This window comes from Papilio polytes, unplaced genomic scaffold (assembly GCF_000836215.1).
Source record: "Papilio polytes unplaced genomic scaffold, Ppol_1.0 DF824047.1, whole genome shotgun sequence".
NCBI lineage: Eukaryota > Metazoa > Arthropoda > Insecta > Lepidoptera > Papilionidae > Papilio > Papilio polytes.
The window spans coordinates 4,045,354-4,072,605 of record NW_013525157.1 but is presented as its reverse complement, the minus strand read 5'-3'; the positions used below and the strand labels follow the sequence as shown (position 1 = coordinate 4,072,605).

The 27,252-nt window shown below is 37.4% G+C and overlaps 1 protein-coding gene across 1 annotated transcript; it reads right to left on the bottom strand.

Moving 5' to 3' along the window:
• On the bottom strand, nt 1-26,109 carry LOC106100393 (protein patched). Its single transcript, XM_013279221.1, has 16 exons — nt 25,698-26,109; nt 18,674-18,866; nt 10,209-10,354; nt 9,437-9,648; nt 9,101-9,308; nt 7,056-7,325; nt 6,584-6,724; nt 6,127-6,256; nt 5,478-5,725; nt 4,841-5,023; nt 4,405-4,545; nt 3,249-4,130; nt 2,677-2,859; nt 2,012-2,254; nt 1,394-1,714; nt 1-1,214 (listed from the first exon to the last, which is right to left on the bottom strand). Exons 1-16 carry the CDS (start codon nt 25,848-25,850, stop codon nt 921-923), a joined length of 3,948 nt encoding a protein of 1,315 aa, XP_013134675.1. The 5' UTR covers nt 25,851-26,109; the 3' UTR covers nt 1-920.
• Nucleotides 26,110-27,252: the final 1,143 nt, after the last annotated feature.

The following is a 27,252-nucleotide window of genomic DNA, read 5'->3' as shown; positions in this document are numbered from 1 at the left end:
AAACTGTTAAACAATTTGTTATGGATTAAAAATTAATTGTGCGTGATTTGTGCATTTACCATTAATAATTTTATTCAGCGCATTCGCTCAGTAACATTAGACTATATTTACAATACAATTAAGTAATAAACGTATAAATTAATATATCCTAAATAAGTACTTTGCACAAAATGTCACAACGCTCGTCAATCATTTACTGAGGTCAGAGTTACGTCAAATAATTCAGATCCTTGCGTCAATTCATCTGACAAAAATCAATTAATTCGCTAAATTGTACTTTGTTCACTGTTTCCTTCATATTTTGATCGCTAAATGCAGTCTTATATACCTGATCTTATCTAAAAAAAATCACAACAATACAAGAATATACGTATACTAATTAATCTCATAAATAAATGCCTTAATTTTTAAAACTTAACTAAATAAATTTGTACAATACATTCGAGTCTTCCTGAAAGTGGCGAAATATAGACACAAATAATAAATATGATAAATTAATATTCGACCACAGTCTTGAAACACACAAATGTAAAATGTATGGAGACAAAATAGAATTGTCTTTAAATAGGAACACACAATAAACGTTATTTAACATCAACACGAATCGTTATTTGGTCTGTACAGTAACAACAATAAGTTGTCTTGGAATGATATCGGTAAACGTCGATATATCGATAATGTACGTTGTAGCCTCCCTCACTAGCATATGGAGTTAACCTAAAATTACATTCCTCATAATACTGTCTTAAGGCTGGGTTAAATTTAAACAATATTGCTGAACCTTAAAACATGCCGTACACTAACCTCAATTACAAAGAGATTTATCATCATAACTTTAGGTAAAGATGTCATTATTCGCCGTATTAAATACACGAACTGTTAACACTAATGTTTACTTTAATCACTTTGTTCATAAAACTTTAATGACGAGAGGAATCACTTTCGTGGCCCGAATCTCGTCCGTTTTCTCGCGGGGACGCGCGATGCTCCCTTTCGTCTCTGTACCGGTCTCTTCTATCTCTTTCTCTAGACCTCTCTCTGTCTCTGTCCCGCTCGCGGTCGTCTCTATCTCTGTTCCTGTCGCGGTCTCTATCCCTGTCTCTGTCGCGGTCGTCGTCGCGGTCCCTGCGCCGGTCGTAGTAATGATACGATCGCCTCGACTTTCTGTCACTAGGCGTCACTACTTCTACTTTTATATTTGCTGTCGCAGTCACCTGGGAAAGAAATTTTACGTTAAAATATAATATGAAACAGATACTTATATTACAAATGCGATTGTTTGTCCGAATAGTTGGATAGATGTTTGTTATCACGTATTTCCAACCAGTAACTTTACTTACTAAGTTTTTAAGATCTGTACTAACAAAATTGTGGAAAAAGCATATTTTCTCACCTTAGTAGTAATAGCTCCTGAATGCGTGGTCTTCGAAGTGGGAGTAGACCGTCCGGAAGCGGAGTCGCTGCCGTTGTAAGTGGTGGTCTCCACCACCACCTCGGGCTGGACGACTATGGACTGCATGGAGGACTGCACGGAGGGCGCGGAGCTGTGCCAGCTGGGCGGCTCCTCCGTGATGGTGGTGAGGGAGGGCGCGCTCGGCCGTGGCGCCGACTTGGTGCGGCCGGCCTTGTCGCCGGAGCTCGTCTTACGCTGGTGAACCGGTGATGACTTCGGTGATGGAGTTGATAGTCGCTCCGGATGTTCTAGTGGACGTACCTGTTAAACAATTTTGTTATAGTAAAAAGTTTAAATTAAAAATGCAATAATCTGCGAATAAAGACTAAACTTCATATTAATATTATAAATACGAAAGTTTAGATGGATAGATGGATGTTTGTTGAAGTTTGTAGCATAAACGACTGAACGGATCGCGATAAAATTTCCTATAGATGTAGAGGATAGTCTGGAAGAATACATAGGCTCCTCACGTTTATTTTTTTAATTACACGCGGACAGAGTCGCGGGCAAAAGCTAATTTAATTATAAATATCACCGAAGTATATGTTCACATACCTCAGCAGCGGGTCCCAGTATCGATAGTACAATGGGGAAGAACAACAGTCCGTCCACCAAGCCCAGTATAACTAGAGCCAGCAACAGCCGCAGGAACAGCCTGGCGACGAATCCGAACTCGCTGGTGGCCAGCATTGAGGCGGCGAGGGCAGCGGCCAGCGCGCCGTGCACCACTGGCGCCAGCACCGACTCCAGTGCGAGCGCCGCGCGGCGACGTCTGCAGCCGATCGATGTTACGAAGCCCTGGATAGATAGATAATATTTTAGAAATATTTGATTTATTTATTTTTTGATTTACCTTAATTTATAGATAAATTAAATATCAAAATGGTAAAGTAAAGACTGATGACCAAATACTGAAACGAATTTTAAACTCTTCCCTTTAGAGCGGAGGCATACCTTTGATTTAACTATCGCAAATCTGTTGTGCGATTGTTGTTTGGAAGTCAATTGAACTGTTTAGTTGCACAACTAAAAATCGAGTATTGTGCACTTCTATATAAGCTCATAGGAATCAAAGCGAGACTAAGCAGTTGTGCAAGATTACTCAAAGGTGTGCACACGCTATTATAAGCGCTAACAATCGAACAGACAGTTTTTAATTTAAAAAACAGACAGTTGTTAATATTCTGTGGAGTGTTTATTTGTAAATGCAGTACACTCACGAGGCAGAGATGCAGAGTGAAGTGCACGCCGCGGCCGATGGCCAGCACGAGCAGCACGGCGGGCACGGCGGACAGCTTCACACCCAGCGCCGCCATCACGCCCAGCAGCTGCAGCACCAGCGTCGCCAGCGACAGCGTCACCAGCAGCGCCGCACACGCGTTCAATAACAGCACCATTACCACCTAAACAACAACAAGCATTAAATGAATAATGAAGAGAAACAATAATAATTCACTCTTAATATTATAAATGCAAAAGTTTAAATGGATGGATGTTTGTTAGAGTTTGTAGCATAAACAGCTGAACAATTTTCGATGAAATTTGACATTTGATAGGATAGTCTATAACACATAGACACACATGGAACAACACTATAGTGTTTTTTTTTAATAATTGCACAGGGTAAAATCGCGGGCGAAAGTTAGTATGTAATACACCAAACCTATTTGAACCATTTGGAGAATTAAGCCCTACAAGTAGCAAAGTAAAATTTGGTACGCTCAAGTTTTTTAAAAACTTATACTAAAATGAAATACAAATAAAATAATTGTCGAGTAGTTCAGAAACTCACCACAAACACAGCAGCCAATGCGCAAGCCAATGCCAGAAGCAGTGACGTCCGTAAATAAAGGTACTGCTCCCAAAACAGGAATGGTATCCCCGAAGGGAAGTTAGACAAGCCCTTCGCCTCAAACTTCAAACAAAGCTCTCTCACAGACATTATCAACGTTTTTATGCTATCCGTATCACTGAGGCCTGATAGATAAAACGGTAACTGTGTGTAAATCAACGGCGATGATTTCGGTATTTTCAAATCTACGTCAGAAGGAAAATGTGTCCATCTCTTCGGTTGTGGTTTCAAATTTGCTTGAGCAGCGCCGTAAGCTAACGCATCATTAGTAGCCCAAGCTGATAAATAATTGTAAAATGCTTTAGGATTTATTATACCATCTTTATCGACTAGTCTGTGACCATTTTTAGTATCTGTGCTTATAAGAGATTTATCGATAGGGTTGTCAACATGTCCGGTTTGTACCATCAATTTGTAAGCTAATATTCCTTCGTCGCTTGCATTTTTACACCAATATTCTTGTGTTATACAACCACTTGCGACATCCTTATCGAATGCCGCTTGTAGATCTAATAACCAATCCCGGAATAAACTTAGCCAGAATTTTGTAAGACCACCGTTGTCGTTTTTTATAATATTAGGGATCCGTACAAATTGGTCGTGGTATTCGTATAGTAATTTCTGATTGGTTGGATATTCGAAGTCTCCTTGTGTGACTGCATACATGTTGTAAAAGCCGAAATATTTCTCTTGACGCGATAGGAATTCGTGTTCGTCTGTATTTTCTGGGACTATATCTGTGAGGTCTAGACCGTCTTTAACCTTAGTTGCTCCCCATAGACTTGCTAATATTACTGCTATTAACGCCAGCATTGAGGTCACCTGGAAAAAAGAAATTTAACATTATTAAAAATACCGCCATGTGAAATTACAAAATTGTAAAAAAATAGTCAATGTTATTTAGCAATTTGTAGCTTTTTAATGGTGAAAGAATTTTTGAAATAATGGAACAAGTAATTGAGTTTTTTCGATACATACAAAAATACAAATCTTTTCTCTTTATAATATTTGTATAGATATACAAGTAAGTAGACACTGTAGAGAAAATGTTTAAAAGCCATATCGCATATGTGAAAAAATATTTTTAAATCTTTACCTTTACAGAAGGCCGCATGATGAAAGGGGCATAGTATTTTTTAGCCCATTTCGTAAGAGATAGACTGATGCAGCAAGTCTTAGCCTCATCTCCTGACACCTCGGGGTCCAAAGGCTGTCGAGTTGTATCCTTCCAGTTATCCTGTAAAAATACAAATTCAATTAGTATAGAATCTGAGAGAGGTCAAATTTTTCATGGAAACTTATTAATATATAAATAAAATCCGAATTCCATAAACATGCGAATGTTTAGATGGATGGATGGATGGATGGATGTTTGTTAGAGTTTGTAGCCTAAATTGCTGAACGGATCTTGATTATTATGGCATTTTGTTTTATTTTAATTATACGCGGACTGAATTGCGGGCGAAAGCTAGTACATAAATAAATGTTCACTCAAAAGTGTACGCAATACGGTAATTATTATGTAAGTTTACCTTGTCATTCTTTCCGGTGCGTGTGGAACGTTCTGGAAGTTTCCTAGTTCTGACGGGGGACTCCGGCATGAGGCAGCACAGCAGGTCAGCGCGCGCGGCCGAGCGCCGCCGCAGGTCCAGCGATATCATGGCGGGGAACACCAGCAGCATTGAAGCCAGGTTGAACATGAGCAGGATTGCAGCCTACAAATAAGGAAAACGGTGTGTTTTTTATTTTTCTTTTTTAAAACTATTGGCAAAACATATTATATCTATACTAATAAATGTTTATATTTTACTTTAGTAAACATACTTCTTTGTTATGTAGGGTGTCAGCAATCAGAATATATTTTTGAATAAACTTTTTTTTAAATAAAATGTTCGAAAGTTACGGCTCGTAATAGGAAATATATTTTCACGCTATATAATTTAAAGTGAATAATTTGGGAGGAAATCATAAACTGCAGAATCATACGAATAAAGCCGCACGTGAACAGTTAGTAGTATATTTTTCAAATATTCTACACAACACAAATCATTAATTACAATACAAAATTAATACAATTTTAGTGCTGCCATTACTTATGATGGTCTGAGCCTTCAAGTGTTTGAAACACTGTATACAAAAGATCTTTTTTCATCCATTTTTGTAACTAACCTGTAAACAGAAGACTCTCAAAGCCGGTATAGGAAGCAAAGCGGCCGCTAAGAACGCCATCACATTGCAAAGGGACGCTAACAGGACGCTAAGACCAGACTTCTTGAGCACGAGGCCGGTGCGCTCCTCCCGCGGCACGTCTCCCGCTTGCTCCACGTACGTATGAGTGAGAAGGAACATGTCCTGCACGCCCAACCCCAGCGCTAGGAACGGCACTATCTGAGTACTTGATGCGTTGAATGGTATACCTGGAAAAATATATAAAAATAAGCATATAATTGCATCTCAAAAATATATAAATATGCAAAAGTATATACTGTAATGACCATGTAGATGTTTATATTTGTAATATTCCTATTAACGAATAGCAAATATTCACATTTTATATATATTGAGTTAAGTCAGAAAAAGTAAAGTCAGTAAAGTCTGATTTCAAAAATTCTGATATCATTAAAAAGCTATGTTATTAGTAAGTAACATAGGCGTATTTTTTTAATTTCACGCGGGCACAGTTGCGAACAGCTAGTAGTAAATAAAAAATAAACTTATTAAAAAATACTGAATAGGCAAATAAGAAAAAAAGTAAATAAACATTAGAAATAATAGCATAAAAAAAAAAACAAAAAATGCAAATAAAAAAATAAATCACCTAATAAAGCACAAAAACCTAATCCCGCGGCAACAGTAATAGACAACAAGAGCACGCCCGCTATGCCCACGCCCGCCTGCGAGCGGATAGGGTCGCGCCACTGCATCAGCGTCACCGCCACGTATATAAGCTGCAACGACAAACAAATAAAAAATAAATATAAAAACAAAACCACAGACAAACGGAGAACCATCTTTTGGGAAGTTAATTATTAAAAAAAAAAAAACAAAGATTATAAATCGATTATCCTACACATTCGGTTACTTATTGCTACCCTACTTTAGTGTAGATTTAGGATGAAATCCTCATACAAGTACTTAGAGTCCTTTGTAAGCAATCACTCTGAGTGGTAGTAAAATGCTATAGTCAGAAAAGCTTTTGCGGTGTTTTTGTAAAACTAAAAGTAAAATTCAAACAACAAAAGAAGTAACGGAAACTAATAAATAAAAATAATTACCATAAACATATATCCCAATATGATGTTCTTGAGTGAAAGCTCGGAGAATTTTCCCAGAATGTCATTAAGAGTGGATGTGGAGAACGGATAGAAACTGTAAGCCGGAGACACCGATTCTGTTGCTGTCATTTTTCTTACTTCCTGCAATTAACATGAAAAAGCACTATAAACAAAATGTTTAAAATAAATTTACATTAGTTTAAAAGTAAGTACTTTCTTGAGTCGTTTAAACCAACATACTGTATTGTGATTTTCATTTAAATAATGTCTAATCTTACTAATATTATAAATTCGACATATTAGATGATTGAATGGATGTTGTTAGTTTGCCGCCTAAACGGCTGAACGGATTTCGATGGAATTTGACATAGATGTAGAGCATACTCTGGAAGAAGACATACGCTACTTTTGTTTTTTTAATTCCTCTTGCGAGAAAGCTAGTTTGAAGGTATTTTAAATATTGTCAACTTACGGCAGCAAACTTCCTCTGCCAGGCATCTAAGACAGCAGCCGCTTTCTCTTGCGTCCAGCCGATATGATGAACCTTGTAGTGATCTGTCCAATACTCGAACATCTCTCGTTCTCCCATCAGCTGCACCACACTCTGCAGTGCGCGGGCGCTGCGTAAAGCGCTCGTCGTGTTGCGTGTAGCTCCTCCCACTATTAGTTGTTCCGGCCAATGCATATACGCAGCCGCGAACCCGTAACAACCGTGGGATAGCTCTGCGGCCACGTCTGGTACCTACAGGAACAAATAGATTTGTAACCAAAAGTCTAGCATACTAAGTACACTACAGTTTTTTAATTTAGCATACATCGTAATCTATATTTCTTTATATATTATCTAGTTTTTTTTTTTTTTTCAGAAAAAAAACTTTTTTCCGCGAATTTTACCCATTATAATCGTCAACACAAACTGAAGCAAAATTCCACAAAACCTCAAATACAATTGTCGAAAACAGGTGGTGGTGGTACATCATAATTAAGACGAAAAATGCATTGATAACGCACAGAAATGAACAAAGGCGCAAGTAAAATTTACGAGTGTTACGTGGAACGGAGTTGTGTATCGGGTATTGATAATAGTGACATTGTACGTCGATAGCGGGGGCCCATTGAAGCGCGCACAATGCGCCCGTATAATGCGCGGCGGACAATGAGCGCCCGTTCCTTCGGCGAACGTGGGTGGCGATCGTTCGCTGCACAAAAACGCACCCTGCCCACTAAACTGCCATTCCAATGCGCTTTTTGTTTTTTTACCTTCAATACAAGTGATAAACGAGCACGCGGTTTACTTCATCTCTGAACATATTACATCAATCAGTCCACATTGTGTTGACAACCATGAAATCTGTCACTAGCATCATCCCCAGTTCTCTCAATTACCAAATCAATATTTGGATCACAATGTTTTCACAGATCGTAAGATAAGGATGGATAGACTGCGATGCATTATTAAAAAACTAGCTGTTGCTCGCGGCTTCGTTCGCGTGAAATTAAAAAAATATAAAAAACAAAGCCTATGTTACTCACAGACAAATTACCTTTCTAATGGTGATTGAATTTTAAAAATCGGTCCAGTAATTTTTAGGCGAATCGAATACATACAAAAATACAATTTTTTGCTCTTTATAATATTAGTGTAAATAAGAATAAAGCACCTCTTTTTATTGTTGCGAATGTAGTATGTAGCAAAAAAAAACGTTATATTCAGTAAATTACTAAATGCTAGACTTAGAAGATAACAATAAATACAATTGCTTTTAAGATTGCTTGATTGCCGTCCATAAAAGTGAACTTCTTAGTAAAACAATTGTTAGTAGAATAGAGTGGGCTTAATAAGTGGGTGTCGCGGTGTGTATTGTTAAGTTGTAGCAAGAGGCACTGAAGGCTAACTTTTGAGCGTTACTTTCTCGGCAGGTAGAAGCAGGTAGCCGTGGCCATCTGCCGGCAACCGCTTTTATCCCGCATTACCGTTTCCAAAAAATATTTCATCACAATGGAAAGTGTTTAAAGTTTATGCGCACATTTCAATAGTTATTTTGTCACGAAAGCCATATACTTTATGCGCACATAAAATCATCGTAACTCGGACTATACATAAAAACCAAATTAATAGTAATCCTCATGCGTGACAAATCATTGTTTCCGCTATAAAAATCTTAAATGTTTTTTAATACTTATAATAATAAAAGTAATAAGTAGTAATAATGTTAAATAAACATTATTTATACTAATAATATTAAGAGGTTAAATTTGTATTTTTGTATGTATTGAAATAACTTAAAAAGTACTGGGCCAGTAATAAATGAGTAACATAGGCTATACTTTTGACCGACTTCCCGAAAGAAGGAGGTACTCAATTAGTCTGTATGTTTTTTTTTATTGTCCTACAATTCCACGTGAACAAAGACGCGAGTAACAACTAGTGATATATAAAATCGAAATTAACGCAAGCACTTGAACGCATAAGTTAATAGGCATATGATAATTATTGTAGGTAATATGTATAATTACATGTCCGGATTTCTTGTTGGGCGCGGTGTTGGGGCAATGAGCGTCGGTGGGGTCGAGGCAGGGCTTCTTCATGTAGCCGGACGTGATGCCGGCCCGCTTCATGTAAGCCTCCATCGTGCTCAAAGGAAACTGGAATTTCAACTTTCTCACTTCTTCCAATACTTCTAAGGGGTTTAAGTGCGTCCATGTCAATCTTTGCTGCAAACCTCTGTAATCATACAAAACATTTATTAAAAAGAACCGTCTTTTCATTTATTGCCTAGATATATTCTAATCTGTTTTAAAGTAGGTACTGTTCTATGATTTTTTTATGTATAAATATTTCCTTGTACTTACGGAACTATAATAGGATATTCTGGTCCTAATAGCTTTGAGCCTTCCCAGAAGCAGTCTAGCGGCGTGATGATGGCGCAGGGTACGATGTTGTCGAATATCTTCTCTATATGGTAAGCCTCGAAATCCGGGATGCTGGGGCTGTAGCACAGGTCTTTCAGCCGCCACTCGATGTCGTACATGTGAATTGTGACCCGCGTCGCTGCCTGTACAACCTGCGTTTATACGAAAATCTTTAATTTGGGTAACACTTCATGTCAAATGAAATGTTTTGACTACACATCGTTACTTTTAACATTGTTTTTGAGATGCAACATCTCGTTTTTAGTATATTTTGATAACGACAAACCTTTTATAATATTTATCGATTGAGTTACAACGACCACTGCACCCAAAGCGATTTAATATAGACACGGGCATATTCGAGTCGTAAGAACAGGTGGGGTCTATATTGATCTTAATCTTAAAGTCACAAGACCCTAAAAGGCTTATGATACCCGTCAGGAATTTCGATGAGGAATATATTTGTCGACGGCCGTCCAGTGACTTAATACGTACGTTTTGTAATCACTCGTCAGCACAGAAATAAGATTTCACAACGCCTCGATGCGGGAATTTATTTTGGCATCGGAATGGGCTTTATTTATAGTGTCAGTATATATCAGAGACTCCGGCAAGATTAAATTTATGTGAGAAAATTAGAGAACCATGTTTAACAATTTAATATTTTTACTTTACCTATGACAATATGTGTGAGTAAGAATTTAGTACATACCTTTAGGTGTGCAAGCAAGGCGCCGACGTGCAGCAGCGAGACGTCGGGGTCTTTCGCAGTCTGTATGATTAGCTGGTGCGTTGAGGAGTCCGCTTCGCCTAACGCCTTCGCTGTGTACTTCAGCTCGGCCTCCAGTCTCCCACCCTCTGCACAAACGACAAACATCAGACAATAATCAAACGCTTATTGCATAAGGTCATCGACCCATGGCCTCACCGTCAGCCGCCCTTTCGAAAACATTACAAAATTATAAATCCTCCAGAGAACCTTTTAACATTTATTCCGCCAGTATCATTGATGATTTAACGTAGTGTGTTTAATGTCCATTTTTCCGTTCCTCATGTTTTATTATAGCATTTATCTTAATGTCGATTCATTTCCAAGTGTTTTTGTCGCGGTAATGTATAAGTAAAGGCGGATCGCCAACAGCGCCGGCCTTGCGGGGCTTACAAATTAGTGCGTAATGTGAAATGACGAGAAAAAAGGCCAAGTTTAATATTAATGAAAACGCAATTAAGTTCGCATCGAATTAGTTTCTTATTCTCGCGGTGGCTCGCGGCCCAGTGCGGTTCATTATAATAAATCGTCTGCTAATGTGATGCGATCTCGATGCGATGCGATGCGATAGTCGTCGTGAACTCAGACGTCTTAATTTACTCGTTTGTATGTTTTCACCTCGTCCGCTGATAATGATAATGTACAAGGTCTTATATTCAATAACATTTAATTTTATCCTACAATAATTTAATTAAAAGCCGTTTTATACAAGTTTTTATCTGTTCCCACTTCGGTTTCTCAGCGAGATCCCGTTTTCAACGTTTGAGAATGTATTACGTGGACTTGATTTAAAATAGTTTAAGACATAATCTTATGATGCGGAAACTTTACGGACAACTTACGTAAGTAAACAGTATAAGCTTAAGCTTGGAAAACATGTTATTTAGAGCGGAACGGTGCTGTTTGATTCCAACAAAAAATGTGTTCCAAACTTAGCCAATACGCGTTGACAGCACACATGGCTTATTCCTGAGTGTCGACACATTTGTCAGGGGAATGTAGAAGCAAGAAACTTCTTGACACATCTTATAGTGATTTATAGCGAAGCCGCGACAGCCCTACGCATAAGCAACCGTACACTTATAAAAACTCAGAAATAGATACAGGCAGCCAACAACATAATGCCATATTTATTTGTTTAACTTAAAAAAAGTCTTTACATTTCTTAATTTCGGATTATTAAAATCTAACTTTATAAATATTATTTCAGAATATTGCAAAGATGAGATAAGATATTTTTTTAAATGAATTGTATAAAAAAATAATGGAGTCGTTTAAAACGTCGGTCGAAAGTGTCCAACGGTGCCGGGCCACGGTTGTTAGCGTCGATTTTTTTTTGCTTTCAACGCAATATTTTTTCGCCTCGGCATCGGAGGTGAGATGTATTCATACGTTATCATCTCGTCGAGAGAATTCGTCCCAATTAACACTCGGCCTGTTGATTTATCGTGTTGTGTCGCTAGTTTTTTGCACTGTAGCTTCGCAAGTTAGAAACAAACCAACCGTTACGTATCGTTTAAATTATTAATTAAAGGTTGAGTTACACTCGATTTTATTTATCGCATATAAATTAATGTAAATTACTATTCTAATCGCACAAAATGACACTGGCAACTCGGAACGTTCAATTTAGTGTTATGCTAATGTTCACGCACCAATGAGCTCGGGTTGGATTTGAATTAAACCTACATAAATAAATTGCACCCGCCTTACTGTTGCAATCACTAGATACACTGACCTCTATAAATGGACAGGCTGTGGTATTGTGTCTATTTAGTTTTTCGCTTTTTGGCTCTGATAGGTGAGGTTAATCACGGTGAAGAGTTTTCGGACTTCAATAAGCGCGTTAGTCGGACCGAAGAAAAACTGTCATTTCAAAACAATGTCCTATCTATTTATCTATGTCTATGATAAATTTGTTCGTGCATTTGTTTATGATGTTTAACGTCGAAATTGTATTTCAACTACCGGAATGAGTATAGTTACTAGAACAGTTATAAAAATGTGTTGCAATGAATCTTAAAGAGACGTATAACATAACTTTAAAAATAAAACAAACTCGAATTGCAAAGTTCTATTTAAGAACTTACGTTCCTCATGATCCCTTATTTTTATTTAGTGGTTCGAATGTTCTAGAATGTTGTGTAAATGTCATGCGAGTGCAAGTGTAGTGCAGCCGAGCAGGGAAGGCAGTTAACGCCCTCGTTCGACGCTCACGAGGAATGCTATTTATTTTGGTCGCTAATTTATAGCGGGACGGTCCGGAGTCAGCGACACGACCCGTCAACACTAAATCTTTAAACTCCTCATACTCTCTGATACTATTCAATTGTTAATGAATATCGAATGTAACTTTGTTCAATCAGAACTTTAAAATTTTCGCTAAAAACTAAAGTGAAACGTTGACAAAATTATCGAGCATAAAAAACCGACATCTGAATTACACAGCAGTTATAAAAATCTCAAGCCTGCTCGTAGTCAGTCTTTATTGCAACGTATAACTGACAGTAAAGCTGTAATCGTGTGGTCGAGCCTTGATAGTTATCGTATCTCACTTCCGATTAAAAGTAATAAAACTCCGCCTAGACCACCCAACCGCAATCATGACTCAATAAATGTAGGTAAATTTTTTTAAAGAGCAAACTTAACAATGGTAAATCAATTTGTTAGATATTAACTGAATGTCATCGAGTATTTAGAGTGTCGGTAAGAAGACAATGATCCACTTGACTCGCCGCCTGTCCACAGATTGTCCCAATGCTAATGCAAGCGTGATTTCGCTGAACACTTTGTATGCAAATGAGTTAATAAGCATTAAATATAAAAAGGTCCCGAAAAAAAAAACGTGATTGACGTGCTAAGACGTTTCTTTTTTTATTCGCGGCACCCAGTATTAAATATGAGTAACGATTTATTATTCTGAACTACCTTGTGGTTTATGATAAGCATGAAAACGAGTAGAGTTAAATCATCAACATCGATTTATATAATTGTCTTTGTCTTCTTATTATACCGAATAAAAAAAATTCTCTATGATTTCACAGTATACTTAGGCATCAAACATTGTAAAGTTTGGGGCCAGGCGAATCACGGTCTAAAAGAAATAACGGCTTCTTTTGTTTCTCCTACACTTCCGAGTAATTCATTTTTAGTCCTTCAGAGATGAATGTTGCGACCTTAAGGTTAGGTTAATATTAAAATAGCGTCGCCCTGTGCGGGCTAGAGTTCGATGCCATTCCACTTACTTTATGATAATCCCTAATATCCGGCCCCAGTGCATGTTAGCTATGTTTAGCTTCGACACGAACATACTTTCCTTTCTAACTACTTGAAATACTTCGATAGTGAAGATTAGTTTACTACATCGTGTAAAAAATAAAATATAGCTTTGGCAAAAGCTTCTGTAAAATGTCTTTAAACAATTTATTTAGAAATTAAAATAAAGAAAAGGACTTACATCCCTAGGTCATTGCATTTATATATAAAAATTTTAAACATCACAGTGTAGATATTCTATGATGTATAGTAAAAAAACGTGCGCGGGCGGCGCGGCGTGTATCGGAACGTAGCAAGGTCACGCGAGGTTATCGTAGCGTACGCGCGAAGCTTTCACACTCGGCGCGCCATGCCGGCCGGCCACGCTGCGCCGCACCGCGCACCCAGCTTTTGTTTATCCTTTTCCCAACATTTGTATGGAAACTTGCAACCCATCGTTCCGCTCGTTCGTTAAAAAAAGAACTCGCAACAATATAAGAATTTATTCAATACATTGAATCCGATAAACATTTCGCTAAGTATGTACTAGGAAATATACGATATAATTAAAAACTTAGTAGATATATGAAAAACGTACAGTAAACAGAGATCTACCAGGAATCGATTCAAATCGCATTGCGGCTTAGATCCAGTAAATCGAAATGAACGTGGTCGGTCGATAGTTAGGCGAGCTTTTATTGCATTTCCAGTGCGTGCGCGGCGGTAATGACGACATTTGGATTGGAGTGGATGCGGTAGCGGCCGATCGGCGCGGACGATCGCAATGAATGACGTTATAGGAGGGAAGCGGGGTGAAGGGCGGGGTGCGGGGAGAGGCGAGGGAGAGGATCGTGCGCGCGCATGTGGTTGTGGCCACCCGCGCGCGCAGCGCCGAGCCCGTGTGGTCCGAGCGCTGCCCCCGCCTCCCCCGCCGCAACCCGCGACGACCCGCAGAGCCCTCTATGCAAATTAGCCCGCGTAGACAACAGATGGATGGCGGAATAAACAAACCGCGCGTCCCTTGCGTACCCGCGCCGCCGATTCACGTTCGACTTTCGACGTGAGGGACTGGCAGGAAGAACTACCCCATTATACAAACGACCTAAATGTATAATTACGAATCTAGTATGATGTAATACATTAAAGTTGGTTTCTGATATGAAACAAAATTTAAAATCCGAAATAACAACATAGTTATAAAATATCGGTCATGGTCACTAAATCAACGCCCAACAAAGTCCGGTTTGTAAACAAAAATGAAATGTAGTGATCACGCGTGCAAGTCATTAACTTCTACAACGAAACAAATACCACATCACACCTACACACTGAGGTTTTTACAAGCGACTAAAACTTTTCCTATTTTAGTAAAACTTGTTGTAAACGTCTTAAAACGTAAGCGTTTTCATTTTACTAACAGCAAATATTGCAAGTGCTTACCTAAACGAGATGACTAAATATATTTCTTCAAATCAAGTAATGAAATCGATACGAATACTTTTCTGTGGCTTTATTTTGCACCAATAAATGTTACCCACCAAAATTGAAATCCGACGTTATTTCCATGTTCTTAGGGTTGAAAATCTTTTCGGGATTTAGAAAAGTTTGTCCAGGCAGAGTTAAATTTGGGACCGAAAGTGGCACACGAGGCACAGTTGGATGTGGCGATACAAAGGCAAGCCGGACAATCAAATCCCTCGTCTTTTTTGTGAGTCAATAGATGTGTTATACATTTTTTACTTTTATTGGTCGTAATTTCACGTGGGGATATTTACGGGCGGCCGTGGGCCACCTAATTAAGTTGTTAGACGACTCTGGGACCTTCGGCATTGTTTAACAGCGGCGGCTTTAGTTCCTCGATAAGATTTTTGGAGTTGATTATAAAACATATTTGTATTATTTGGACAGTAGCAGAGATTTGAATATACGAGTAGATGTTTATGATTAAAAACTCGTTTGATAAATCGATATTTGTGACAATCGACGATCGTTTTACGTTTAAAATTAGAATCGGAATGTCGAAAAAAATACTCGAATCGGTCGCGAATTTTGAGTGGCCGGAAAAGACGACAGGTGCATCAGTAAACGAGACCATAATTAACATATTTTATCTTTTTAATCGATAATACTAAAACATTCCAATACCTTGGTTACCTTGGTTAATTATACGAAACAATGAATATTATCTACAGTTTGTACTGACATATGACATGAATTATAGGTCACTTTACTTGTCCTTTCATATTGTTTTGTAATTTTTTTTTTTAGATAAACAACCCTAAAACACAAATATGCATATTTAAAACGAAACGTTCACTTGTAGTTATATTTATCTTTTATTTGTTTGTACGATATTTTTCTTTATCTGTATTCATTAACTTCTTTCGACCACCCAAATGGCAAAGGGACGAGGAATAATAAAAAGATGAACAGTTATGACTTTGTTTCATTTCCTGTTAACTGAAATACTTAAGATTTTTCTTATAATAAAATAGTAGTTTTATATAAATAAAGATGAATATTAATGGATGTAATTTTGGTATAATCTTGTCTTTTAAAGATTTTTATATAACATTTTTTAACTGCATACATTTTAAAACGATGTATTTGTGAAATAGACCAGAGTTTAGAGACGGACGTGCCCGCATAGGACATCCTCTCTTAACATTTAGAGTTCCGGTATAAATTTTATACGTGGAAATGTGCGAACCATTCCAGTTATCCGTTAGTAACAATAATTTCTCCCGGTATTTCAGTAAGAGACCAGGTAGCAATTGTACCGTATGCTATATTAAAAATAAAAAAATCCTTTCAAGGTATGATAAAAAAAATTTAGATATCAATATTCTTTTGTGTGTTGTAATAAAAAAAATAATTAAATACAATACAACAAATGTAAATGATACTGTGCGTAACAATATTACTACAAGTATTATATTAATATAAGTTAGCTTTTATAACAAAACTAGCTGTTCCTGTGCGACTCCGTCCGCATATAATTATGAAAATTTTATTTTACTGTTTACATTTGTCAAATTATCAATTGCAAATGTCAAAATGACATGACATGATGACAAAGCATGGCAACATTGCTTCTTTAATGTTGGCAGCAACTTATGGTCTCTTTCCCACATTAGAGGCTTTTATCCAAAACATTTACCCCCTAAGTTAAATGGCGAGAAAATATGTAGCCTTAAGCGTGACGAAGTGTAGGACTTTTTATTAATAAAGAATGATTTAAAAATATGCTGTCATTTCTGACATCTTAGGCAACATAGAAGTGTGCTTTATTATATTAGTATAGAAGTATAGATTGAATAGATAAATTGCAATTTAATACGTCTAAGATATACATGTATTTATATATTTGTTTAAATATATCGATTTCATAAAATAAAATAGGTACAGGCGAAGAAACTCGCCAAGACAGGTCATTAAATGAATAATATAAATGCACTAATGCTTTTTATTACCGAAAACGGTCACAGGGCTGTGTTATTTGTCCGTCTGTTATTATTTACGATTCAATCGAAGGCCGGTTAGATAACGCGTGCATTTCGTATCGCATGTCGGAATCGGCTATCGGATTGAGCAATTTTACGATTCGACCACCCGGCGGCATCAACCGGCGACCGGTGATAAATATCATAAATTGGACCGAAAAACGAGCAAATGTGCAGCTATTTCGCGGACATTCGGCAGGAATGATGCGATATATCGATAAATGCAAGGGTCCATGCAACAAAGTTACAATGACAACGTGCTCTGATGGATCGTTCCGTAACTTTTATTTATACCGTTCTTACAACACGCTCCTCTTATAAGATTTATATGCAAATTAGTTTTTTAATGTGAAATATTAACTGTATCATTGCTAGTTTATTTGTTTAAAGATTTCATTTATTTATATTTGATACTAGTTTTCGTCTGTGTAGAAATAAAAAAGCGAGTAGCCTATGTATTCTTCCAGATTATCTTCTACATCTATACCAAATTGTATTGAAATCCATTCAGCCGTTTAGGCTACAAACTCTAACAAACATCCATCCATCTAAACTTTCGCGTTTATATTATTAGTAAGTATTAGTATTAAGTATGATTTTATTGCAGGAAGTATTTTTTCGCTAATTTAATCAAAACTCACAATTAACAATCGGTTACTAAAACATTGAGGTATTAACATGTATCAGAACAAAATAATAGAAAATAACAATAACAAACGCATAAAATATGTTATTCAACATTAAAATGGTAGGAACAATCACGATAATCAAACGGTTGGGTGGCCGACTACCTAATTTGTAGACATGAGCCGTATTTGGCACACCAATACCTTATTTGAAGTATTCGTATGATGAATATTGACTTGAACTAAAAGGTGAAGTCTTGAAGTTGTTTTGAAAGAGCTCTAGTAAATTAAAATGTTTTTATTTGTATTACTTACAAACGTTTACGCAATTTACCGCATAAATAAAAAAGATAGCATTGTTTAATTAACAAGTTCGTCATTCATAAATAAATATTTGTACAAAACATCATATACTTTACATTTTTAAATCATTACATAGTAACTGATTGTTTTTTTATAACGTCCATTTCACTGGCTAAGACATCCTATTTATAATATTTAATAGTTATAAATTTAAAAATGTATACAAATCACTCTATTTCATACAAAATCAACAATAATAATACAATATATTAATGTAATTAGCATTGAAATAACCCACATCCTGTTTGTCAAAGGGACCGTCGCGACGTTGGTCACGTACCGCATATAAAATTGCTTCTGTCAACAATTATCCTATACCTGCTATGTTTTATTAATACGCGATGCAATAGCTAATTTGAAAGACAATGCGTCGATCGCACGCACCGGACGCTTGTAGGTGCAACCGACGAATTAGGATTCGCCATGTATCGTTTGAGGGCTCTAATACACCGCGGCGCGCTGTGTAGTCCGAACAGCATTCAACTCACGTGCCCACAAACGGAAGCGGCGAGCCTTCATACGTGCCCATCGGACCCGGATTGATATTCCACTAGATGAGCAAAGTGACAGTCTGCTATCACGATGAGAGATTGTATGTGCAAGATAACGCAGTTTATGGTTTCGTTCTAGATTTTCCAACTTGACAATGCGTAACACGTACCTTGTACCCAGAGTTGATCGACCCTGGAGTGTATCTGTGCGGACTTGAGGCCCACACAGAACGTGGACAACACGAGGATGGCGACGAAAAGGACCTTCCCAGCGTCGCCTTGGAGAAAGCAGCCGAGGATGAACAGCTGTTCCTGCAGCCACGCTCTTATCCACAGTGACGTGCGCCCACCTTCGATGTTGCCCTGTTGTATACAAAAATCATAAAATAAATACATTTAATTTATAGATACATTGTAATGTAATTAGAAACCATATATTGTTAGAAGACCTTGAAACGGGAGCTTATCTTACATCAGTGAATATTTACAGCTTCAGCTTCCCCTAACTTTGTCGGTGTAATAACATCGTGTGCGTTTTGAACGTCGCTATAATTTCTCAGTTGATTGTGATTAATGAGGGGCGCGGGCTGACGCGGGCTGGCGCCGGCCGGCTCAGCCGCAAGATTATCTATCTACCAATCGTGTATACAACTTACACAGGCACGGAAACCTCGCCGCGGTAAACATGGATATTGTTCAAAGCGTCAAAAGAAAACGAAGGCTATTCTAGTAATCGTAAGCTTAATATTGATAGTACATATAGTATTACAAATAGAACACTGTAATAGTAAATTGTTATATGCATTTACAAAACTTATAAAATAAATGAACATTTGCAAAATAACCATATCAAGTGATTTAAGACCGTGAATATTAACGTTTTTATTGGCTATAGTCGTATCGTCGAATAATTCAGTAAAACAGAAACTCGTTTAGAAAAAACAGTTATTAACGAATTAAATTATGTACTTACTTTACAAAACAAGAAGCGAAAGATACATCCAGAATATCTGGTTATTGAAGTAATTATTGAGTTACGTCCAAAATTTAAAAATTCTCTTCGTTCAGAAAACCATCGAAACAGATGTTCTTATTCTGACTTTAATTAAGTGTACATATCTACTATTTAAGCTTTAAAATTAAACTATAATTAAAAGATTTTTATTTATATCTACGGAAATCTATATTCCCAATTTCAAAGTAAAGCATAGTTTTTATTAAATATATTTTGTTCGGGAAACAAATACATGTAAACTATCAAACAGACTCTAATTCAAATATTGGAGTTTCATTTTATAATTGCCCAAAATCTAGGTCTTGCATACAACCAACACAAGGCGCATTTTTTTTAAACAAAATGTAACATTGGTTCAAAACAATTCCCAAAATCCAATGCAAAAATGTACGAGATACAAAAAAAGTGAAAAACAATCGACCGCTGTTACATAATGTAGGCGGTGGGGGGTATGGGGCAGGGGGGAGACGGAGATGAGTCTCGGGTACACGTGAAGCGCCTACTAATTGCAGAATAATAACTCAATCGAGGCAGAGGCATCGCTTCGACATTACTCTGTAGTATTATAAAACGTTGCATCTCCACAACGACTTTTAATACTACTCGTACGTCTGTGCGCGTAACACAATTTTTAATACAGATAATAATAACATTCAAGTTATTTATAAAATAATATCTTATCTCGTCTGAATGTGAAATAGGTAATACTTTGTAGTCGTCGATTATTGAACTTTTGTAGGTTACATGCACCTACAAGTGACAATAAAATGTTCATCATAACGATATAACAAAATTGTAAATAAATGTAGATAACACAGCCTTTAAACACTTAATTTTTAGTATCAAATAATCTTTATAGTATCTAACAGCTTTAAAAACATGGTGGAATCGAACTTTATGTAAATAGTTAATTGCCATTATGCTAATTTTTGTAACCGTAGCGGTATATTCTGCTGTTCCACTGCACTTTCTTTTAAAAAATGTCGATGAAGACTTATTTTAAATTTGGAACCACGCTTTAAATTTTAAAAAACGATATTCATTTTTTATAGCCTGCCAGCAAAATAATTCAATCCAGAGTTTAATATTAACGTGTAATTAAACACAAGTGCCCTAAACAAACGTCTACATCCGAAATCGAATCCCCGGAGCTTAGAGCATAAATAAATAAATCGAAGCAAGACTATAATGGCAGATATAGCTCGGGAGCGTACGTTTCAGTTCGGGTGCACCGAATACCGCGCTGGGTGGCCGTGACGTCACGGACGGAATGCGCCCCCGCCTCCCCCGCGACCCCGCACCCGCGCCTCGCTCGGCCTCTTGCCCTCTCCACGTGGTTATACAACCGTACTCCAGCACGGTACACTGCTGTATTCTTCATTCATACCAACTAAATATAGTCAACGTTGTAAATATTTGACCGTAACCCGTGTTAAAATATATTTAGATAACTTTTATAATAAAACACTAGATAGATAACTCATGTCTTAGACGCGTAGAATGAATACAAATTTTCTAATAATTATTGCATCGATTTAAAAAACGAGAAAACACTCTTGTTTGATCAAGAATTCTCGCCTAAAATTCTTATAAACGGGTAGTCAGAGTTCAACGGAAAGCACCGTTACTTGCTATTTTACCTACCAACAGCATCCAGCTGTGAATGAGTACATCAGAATAAAATCTTAAAATTTAATTGTGGATACCATCAATCTTCGTTTCTATAGAGTTAAAAAATTACGAAATCCTGAAGATATTGTGCGAATTTCTGATCAATCTCATAAGTAATGTAGAGCATTTAGAACAAACGACAAAACACTACTCAAAACCTGTTTCCAAAAAGACAAGCGTGTCTTAATTAAATCTGTCTGATAAAGCGACTATAGATCACGTACGTTGGTACTGGCTACTGGTCACCGCACGCCATGACGCAAGTGTCACGGTATTAAGTTCGTATAATCCGCAACGCTAGCGCCGCCACTTCCTGCGATAACGCGCCCGCAGACTTATACCTGGCGCCTAAATCTTATAACCTCCTACGTTAGGAACTCATTTTAAAAATGTTAACGATTTATTCCCAACCGTTTTTCCAGTTATCTTATTTGCAATCGGAACGGTAGGGATTTTTAACGATGTTTACTTTAATTTTAAAATTAACATTTGATGTTATTCCAAAGCGGTTTTTTCGGTTTATTTTCTATCGAGCGAACGCATATATCACTTACTTCGTCTTGGTTTTTACTTTATTTTCATACGTACTTATAAAATTATAAAAGTAGGCAACAATAATAATCCTGTGTTTTAAAATTAAGATGGGTTCATTTTTATCAATGTATTCTGACTTCAGATTCCCATTTAAATTATTGAGATGGTGACAGCTGTTTCCTTTGGGTATTCAATTTATAACGTAAAATCCAATTAGCTACGAAGTTATACACACTACATTTCGGGATTATGTAAACACATATCTTTATCGTGTGACAGGAAATTGTAGATAAATTTAGAAATAGTAGCGGCGGCCGGACTCGAGCGACTTTGTCTTTTATCGAGGGGTCACGCCCGGTATAATTATCACGTATTGATTGCCTCGTAATGAGCTACGAAATCGTTTCTGTTATTGTGGCGGACGGCCGACAATCAAACGCGTGGGGCGTACTCGTTGATATGGCAAACGAGAACGACCAACTTAGATTATGGTGGACTTGGCAACAGAATAAAATAACATTCATGGATAGTATTCTTTAATTGACTGCAACTATCTTACTAATATTAAAATGCGAAAGTCTAGATGGATGTTTGTAAGAATTTGTAGCCTAAAGGGATGAACGAATCTAGATGAAATTTGGCATAGATAAAGAGTATAGTCTGGAAGAACACATGGGCTACGTGCTTTTGTTTTTTTATACCACTCAGACACAGTCGCGGGCGAAAGCTAGTTATAGAATAAAATATGACAAAATATGTTTTGAGTGTGGAGGGGTACATTGGTAGAGGTGCTTAGAAAGAGATGGATTTCGAGAACGAGAAAACACGATCCAGAACTGAAATAATGGAAGACACATTAACCTGGAGGACTAAGTATTGGTTCTTCCTACGGGAGTAGGATAAGGACGGCGAGATGAACCATAATAGAGAAAATCTACTGAACAAAACTTTCTAGTAAAGCAAACATAGCTAACAATGTCCTGTTATGTAGTACTCTGAATGTTTTTCATGCCATGTTATTTTCAGATCAATTTGTAGGTAAGTATTGTTGTTATTTAAACATTGGGTTTGCTTGTTTCGTATGACTATCGGTATGAGGGACACGAGCACGACTTGGTGCGGGATATCTGCATATAATGGACCGTGGGTGTGGGATTATTATCCGAACGCTGTACTGAGCGGGCATCACTCGCCCCACCTATTACTAGCCAAGAATGTTTCGCTTTACACATTTAGTATTTACATTTCACGACAGAGGTTTGCGATTCAATTACTTGATAACAGATGCGATAGAAATGTTAATGCATACTCAACTGGTCAGTTATTTCATGTTTTTTTTTTTTAATTTATTACTTTGTTGTTGTGCAAAACTAACTTATGGACGCTTGAAAAAAAAACTAGTTTCATATACACAATATGTATGACTACGTTTATACTAATTAATATCAGTATTTTAAAAATAAAGTGATGCAATGCACTGTTTGTGCTTAACATACTCGTATATAGTATAGCAAAGATGAGATAATCGTAATAAAGAAAAAAATACGTTCCCATGATATTTTATTAACTCGATAACGTGTTTATTTAATCGATTTCAAATAATTAAAAATGATTCTCTTAACAAAACATTACAGTTTTACTTAGATCTTATCAAATTTTAAGATTACGTAAAAAAAAATAAACGACATTCAGAAGCGGAAAATAATTTATAAACTTAAAGAAAGTTGGCATGTTAGGCGCTAACACGAAACCGGTCGGAGCGGCCATATGATAGCTTTATCGCTAACGTTCTAGGTTACTAGCATTTTAAAGTGATAAACACATCTTTGGTCGAGAAGTGGCGACACATGGAGTTATTCTTAACCGTCACCCCGCTCTGTCCCCATGTCCGAATAAAAAGTTTCATCTGTCTCACCTTTTAGTCTCACCATCACCAATAAGGTGACAGATGGAACCGTTATGAAATAAAATAAGTTCCAACCGTCCCAATGTCGCAAGAGGTGGGACGGATAAAACTTTATATTCTTATCTGTCTCCACGTTGGGACAGTGCGGGGTGACGGTTGGGAATAATCCGACACATGGTGTCTTCTTTTGGTCAGAAGCAATCGTTTGGAAGGAAAGCTTAGTGGCGGGGAAAAATAACCGAATGCCCATTGATGCGTGTACTTGCCACGCGTTGCGGTGCTCACCGGCTCAGTAAATCACTAGCGCAATCTGATATCTCTGTTTGAAATAGTCTATGGTTACAAATGCCACTCATTTATTTAAAAACATCAGAAAAGATACATAAATAAATCAATTTACATAACAATTAGAAACCATTTTATAACTAGAAACTTGCGTAAACTTAGAGACAAAACATTATAATGCACTTTCAAGGAACAGTTTTCAAAAATCGTGGGTGTAGTAACAATCGTTTATAGGTCTCCAGCGCAGCTGCCGACCGCCACCGCGCTCATTGTTTGGAAGAAGATGCACTATACGTGGGAAAAACGTGTTGGAAAGAGACGGAAAAATATACCTTAAAGAGAAGGAAAGCATCTGTGCTTTGATCGGGAAGAAAAGAGACGAGTGATCGGAAACCACAAGATGTCTCAATTCCAAGAGGCAAGTTCTGTGAGGTCTTTAAGATTTATGAATCGATTAGATAGGAATTTGTAAAAAAATGTTTTTTGAAAAATTAATAAAAACAAACAAAGCTTGTAAAGTACTGTTTTAGTGACATAAATGTAGTTTTTAAAGTATCAAATTTATTCGAATTTTTATTTCAGACGGAAAGTTTTTATTAAAATTCGTAAATTTATTTAAAACTATTACTTTTCTTACTGAATCAAGTTATGCGTTTACTTTCCATTTTTTAAGACTACAGTAGTAAAAACTTCAGAAGAAGAACGTAAATATTTTTGATACAGAACGCAACATTTACATTAAAAAAATCTAACTTTATTTTTGCGTTTTAAATATTGTTTCCTGGTCTAATAGAGTTTATAGTCTGCTTTCCACGTTGATGTCTCTATCGGCGCCGGTGCGGTGCGCGTGCGCGGCCTCTCGATCCCTCGACTCCTCCGGCCCTTAATTGCTTCATCTTGCATACGTCCGTCCCAACTACAAACTTCCTACTATTTTATTTTTATAGCTGTTTTTGCCACTATTAAAAAGTAATAAACTATATTTTCAAGTCAAGAAAATCTTAAGTTTGAAAATATAATTTCATATTAGTGAGAACTTTTACTGCGACATATAATTTTTAAAGAAGGTAATCTCGTAGGAGGTTTATAAATCGTTATCGTATAAGTAAGGATTAAATCAACGGATTTTAAATACTTTTTACGTCGTTTAAAGGCGGGAACCTTTTGCGCAGCTTCCTAGTAAGGGTGCGGACCACCGTGGGGCGTGCGTGCGGCCTTCTAGGAAAGACCTACCTTCCCGGAACCCGACTGCCATTTTTGTATGTACTACTTCATTTGCTATACATCCTTGTGATATAATTACTCTATCTAATACTGTTCCATGATTATGTGAAATGAAGAACGTAATGTTATTGGTCTGCACTTTTTTTTTAATTAAAAATTAAGTTACTTGTTTCATTATTAAATTTACATTGTTTTTGAAGTAACATAGGCTAAGATAAACTTTTTGCAATTTTGCCCTGCTTACTTTTTTTGCTATAAGGTTTTCTTAGATTTATGTTTACCAAAAAACAATCGCTTAAAAGTAAAGAGTAAAGAATATAACATGCATAATTCTGTTACTAACAGATAAAAATACGGGCATCTTTCGGTTATAAATAAACGAGGGAGTAAACTTTCTTGCGTCTTAGTAGTACGCACCGTGACCACTAGTCGGCGCCACAGATCCCGCTGCCGCGTTCCGGATTGCAATTGACATTCGCAGAAAAACAATCACACGTGCATTATGACAATCGTTATTTGACACTAGTGTACTGTGTATCGTATCAAGTGATTACTGCACCTTTTCAAGCTCGGAGAGTGCTAATGCTGCATCCACCCAGCTGGTTCTAATGTAAAGATCGGCGCTGTGGCGCGCCTCGGCGGCGGAAGGGCTCTCGTGTGTAGCGGCAGCTATCCGAGGATTCGAAGGAGCCTCGGAATCGGGAGCCACCATGATCTCGGGGCCAGACTTGTCACCAGTATCCTCATGAAGACGGCCGGTATCCGTCTGGCGGCGCACGCTGTCATATCACTCGCCGCCACATAACCACACACTAGTACACCTTTATCCTTCACTTCTTTTCAGCACTAAACCATTCGAAACGCGGAACGGTACCGAGTTTCGATATTGCAGTAACACCCCGGCAACGTGTCTGCACTGACGCGACTCGAGCGACACTGAATCAAACACTGACCGCTCAGATACACTGAATGTTTGTTGAGCTGCCATCATGATTCGGTCGATTATGTTGCCGTTCTGGGGCGCGGAGTCAGCCGAGCAACGTCGGAAACGGCCGACGGTTCGCTCGGAGGACCACACACGTTATGTTGCCATCTCGCTCTAATGTTGAGAGGAGGGAAGGCGGCGCGGTAAAATAAAAACATTGAATGAAACAGCTCGCAATGATTGCCACCGGTTACATATGGGTTACGCATCGCCTTGACAAATCGTTGTAAATTGTCAGAACGCAGTAAAAATACAAACACACAGTACGTAAGTATATTAAATGTTCCTGCAATGTTGTCCGAGAAGCCATTCGCGAGCCTGATAAAGTTTAAGTAGGCAGTATTTTAAGACTACTCGAAGCTGTGTTTGGTCGTGAACTTAAAGTTATTACATCCGCACAATTACCACAAAGAGAGGCCGTTTACTAGTTAAACATTATCTCTGTATACAGATAATAAAGGCGGATCAAACATTCGGACGCGCCGTATCATTTTGTTTACAGAGTTTTCTGAGTAAAAACTCGAACGAAAGCGCCCCCGGCGGGGCGGCGAGCGGGCTCTTTGAAGTTACCGACATTAAAAGCCGCCGGCGGTGATTTAACTAATGAATTTATTTAGCGGGCGTGCCGAGAGACTGCCGCCAAGTCCTTAACAACTACACAAAATATACGCCTATGAAAAATTTAACTCCGCGGCCGCAGGATCGAGAGATGCTGCTCATTTGTTAACATTCAACGGATGCATCCAAACAAATGACAATTTCAAGTAAATTACTAGTAATATCTCCACAAAACACCTCTACGTAATAAAGCTGTTAGAAAATTATATTAAGGTTATTAGCTATAACAAAAAAAATTAACCAAATGTTACTTAAATAACATAAATACATTTCATTTTAATATTTTTATAAAACACATTAGTACAAAAGAAGTTCTTAATGTTCATGACATCAGGTATGTTGGTGCTATGCAGTTTCACAGTAACTCCTTGATAAGTCATTTTAACAATGGTATCGCTAAGACCTTATTTGGAACAATCTTACAATGGATTAGTTTGTCGAACGACACTCGACGACAACTTCATTTCACAGAGTAACCTTCCAAGAAGTCTTGGAGGTGTAAACGATTCTA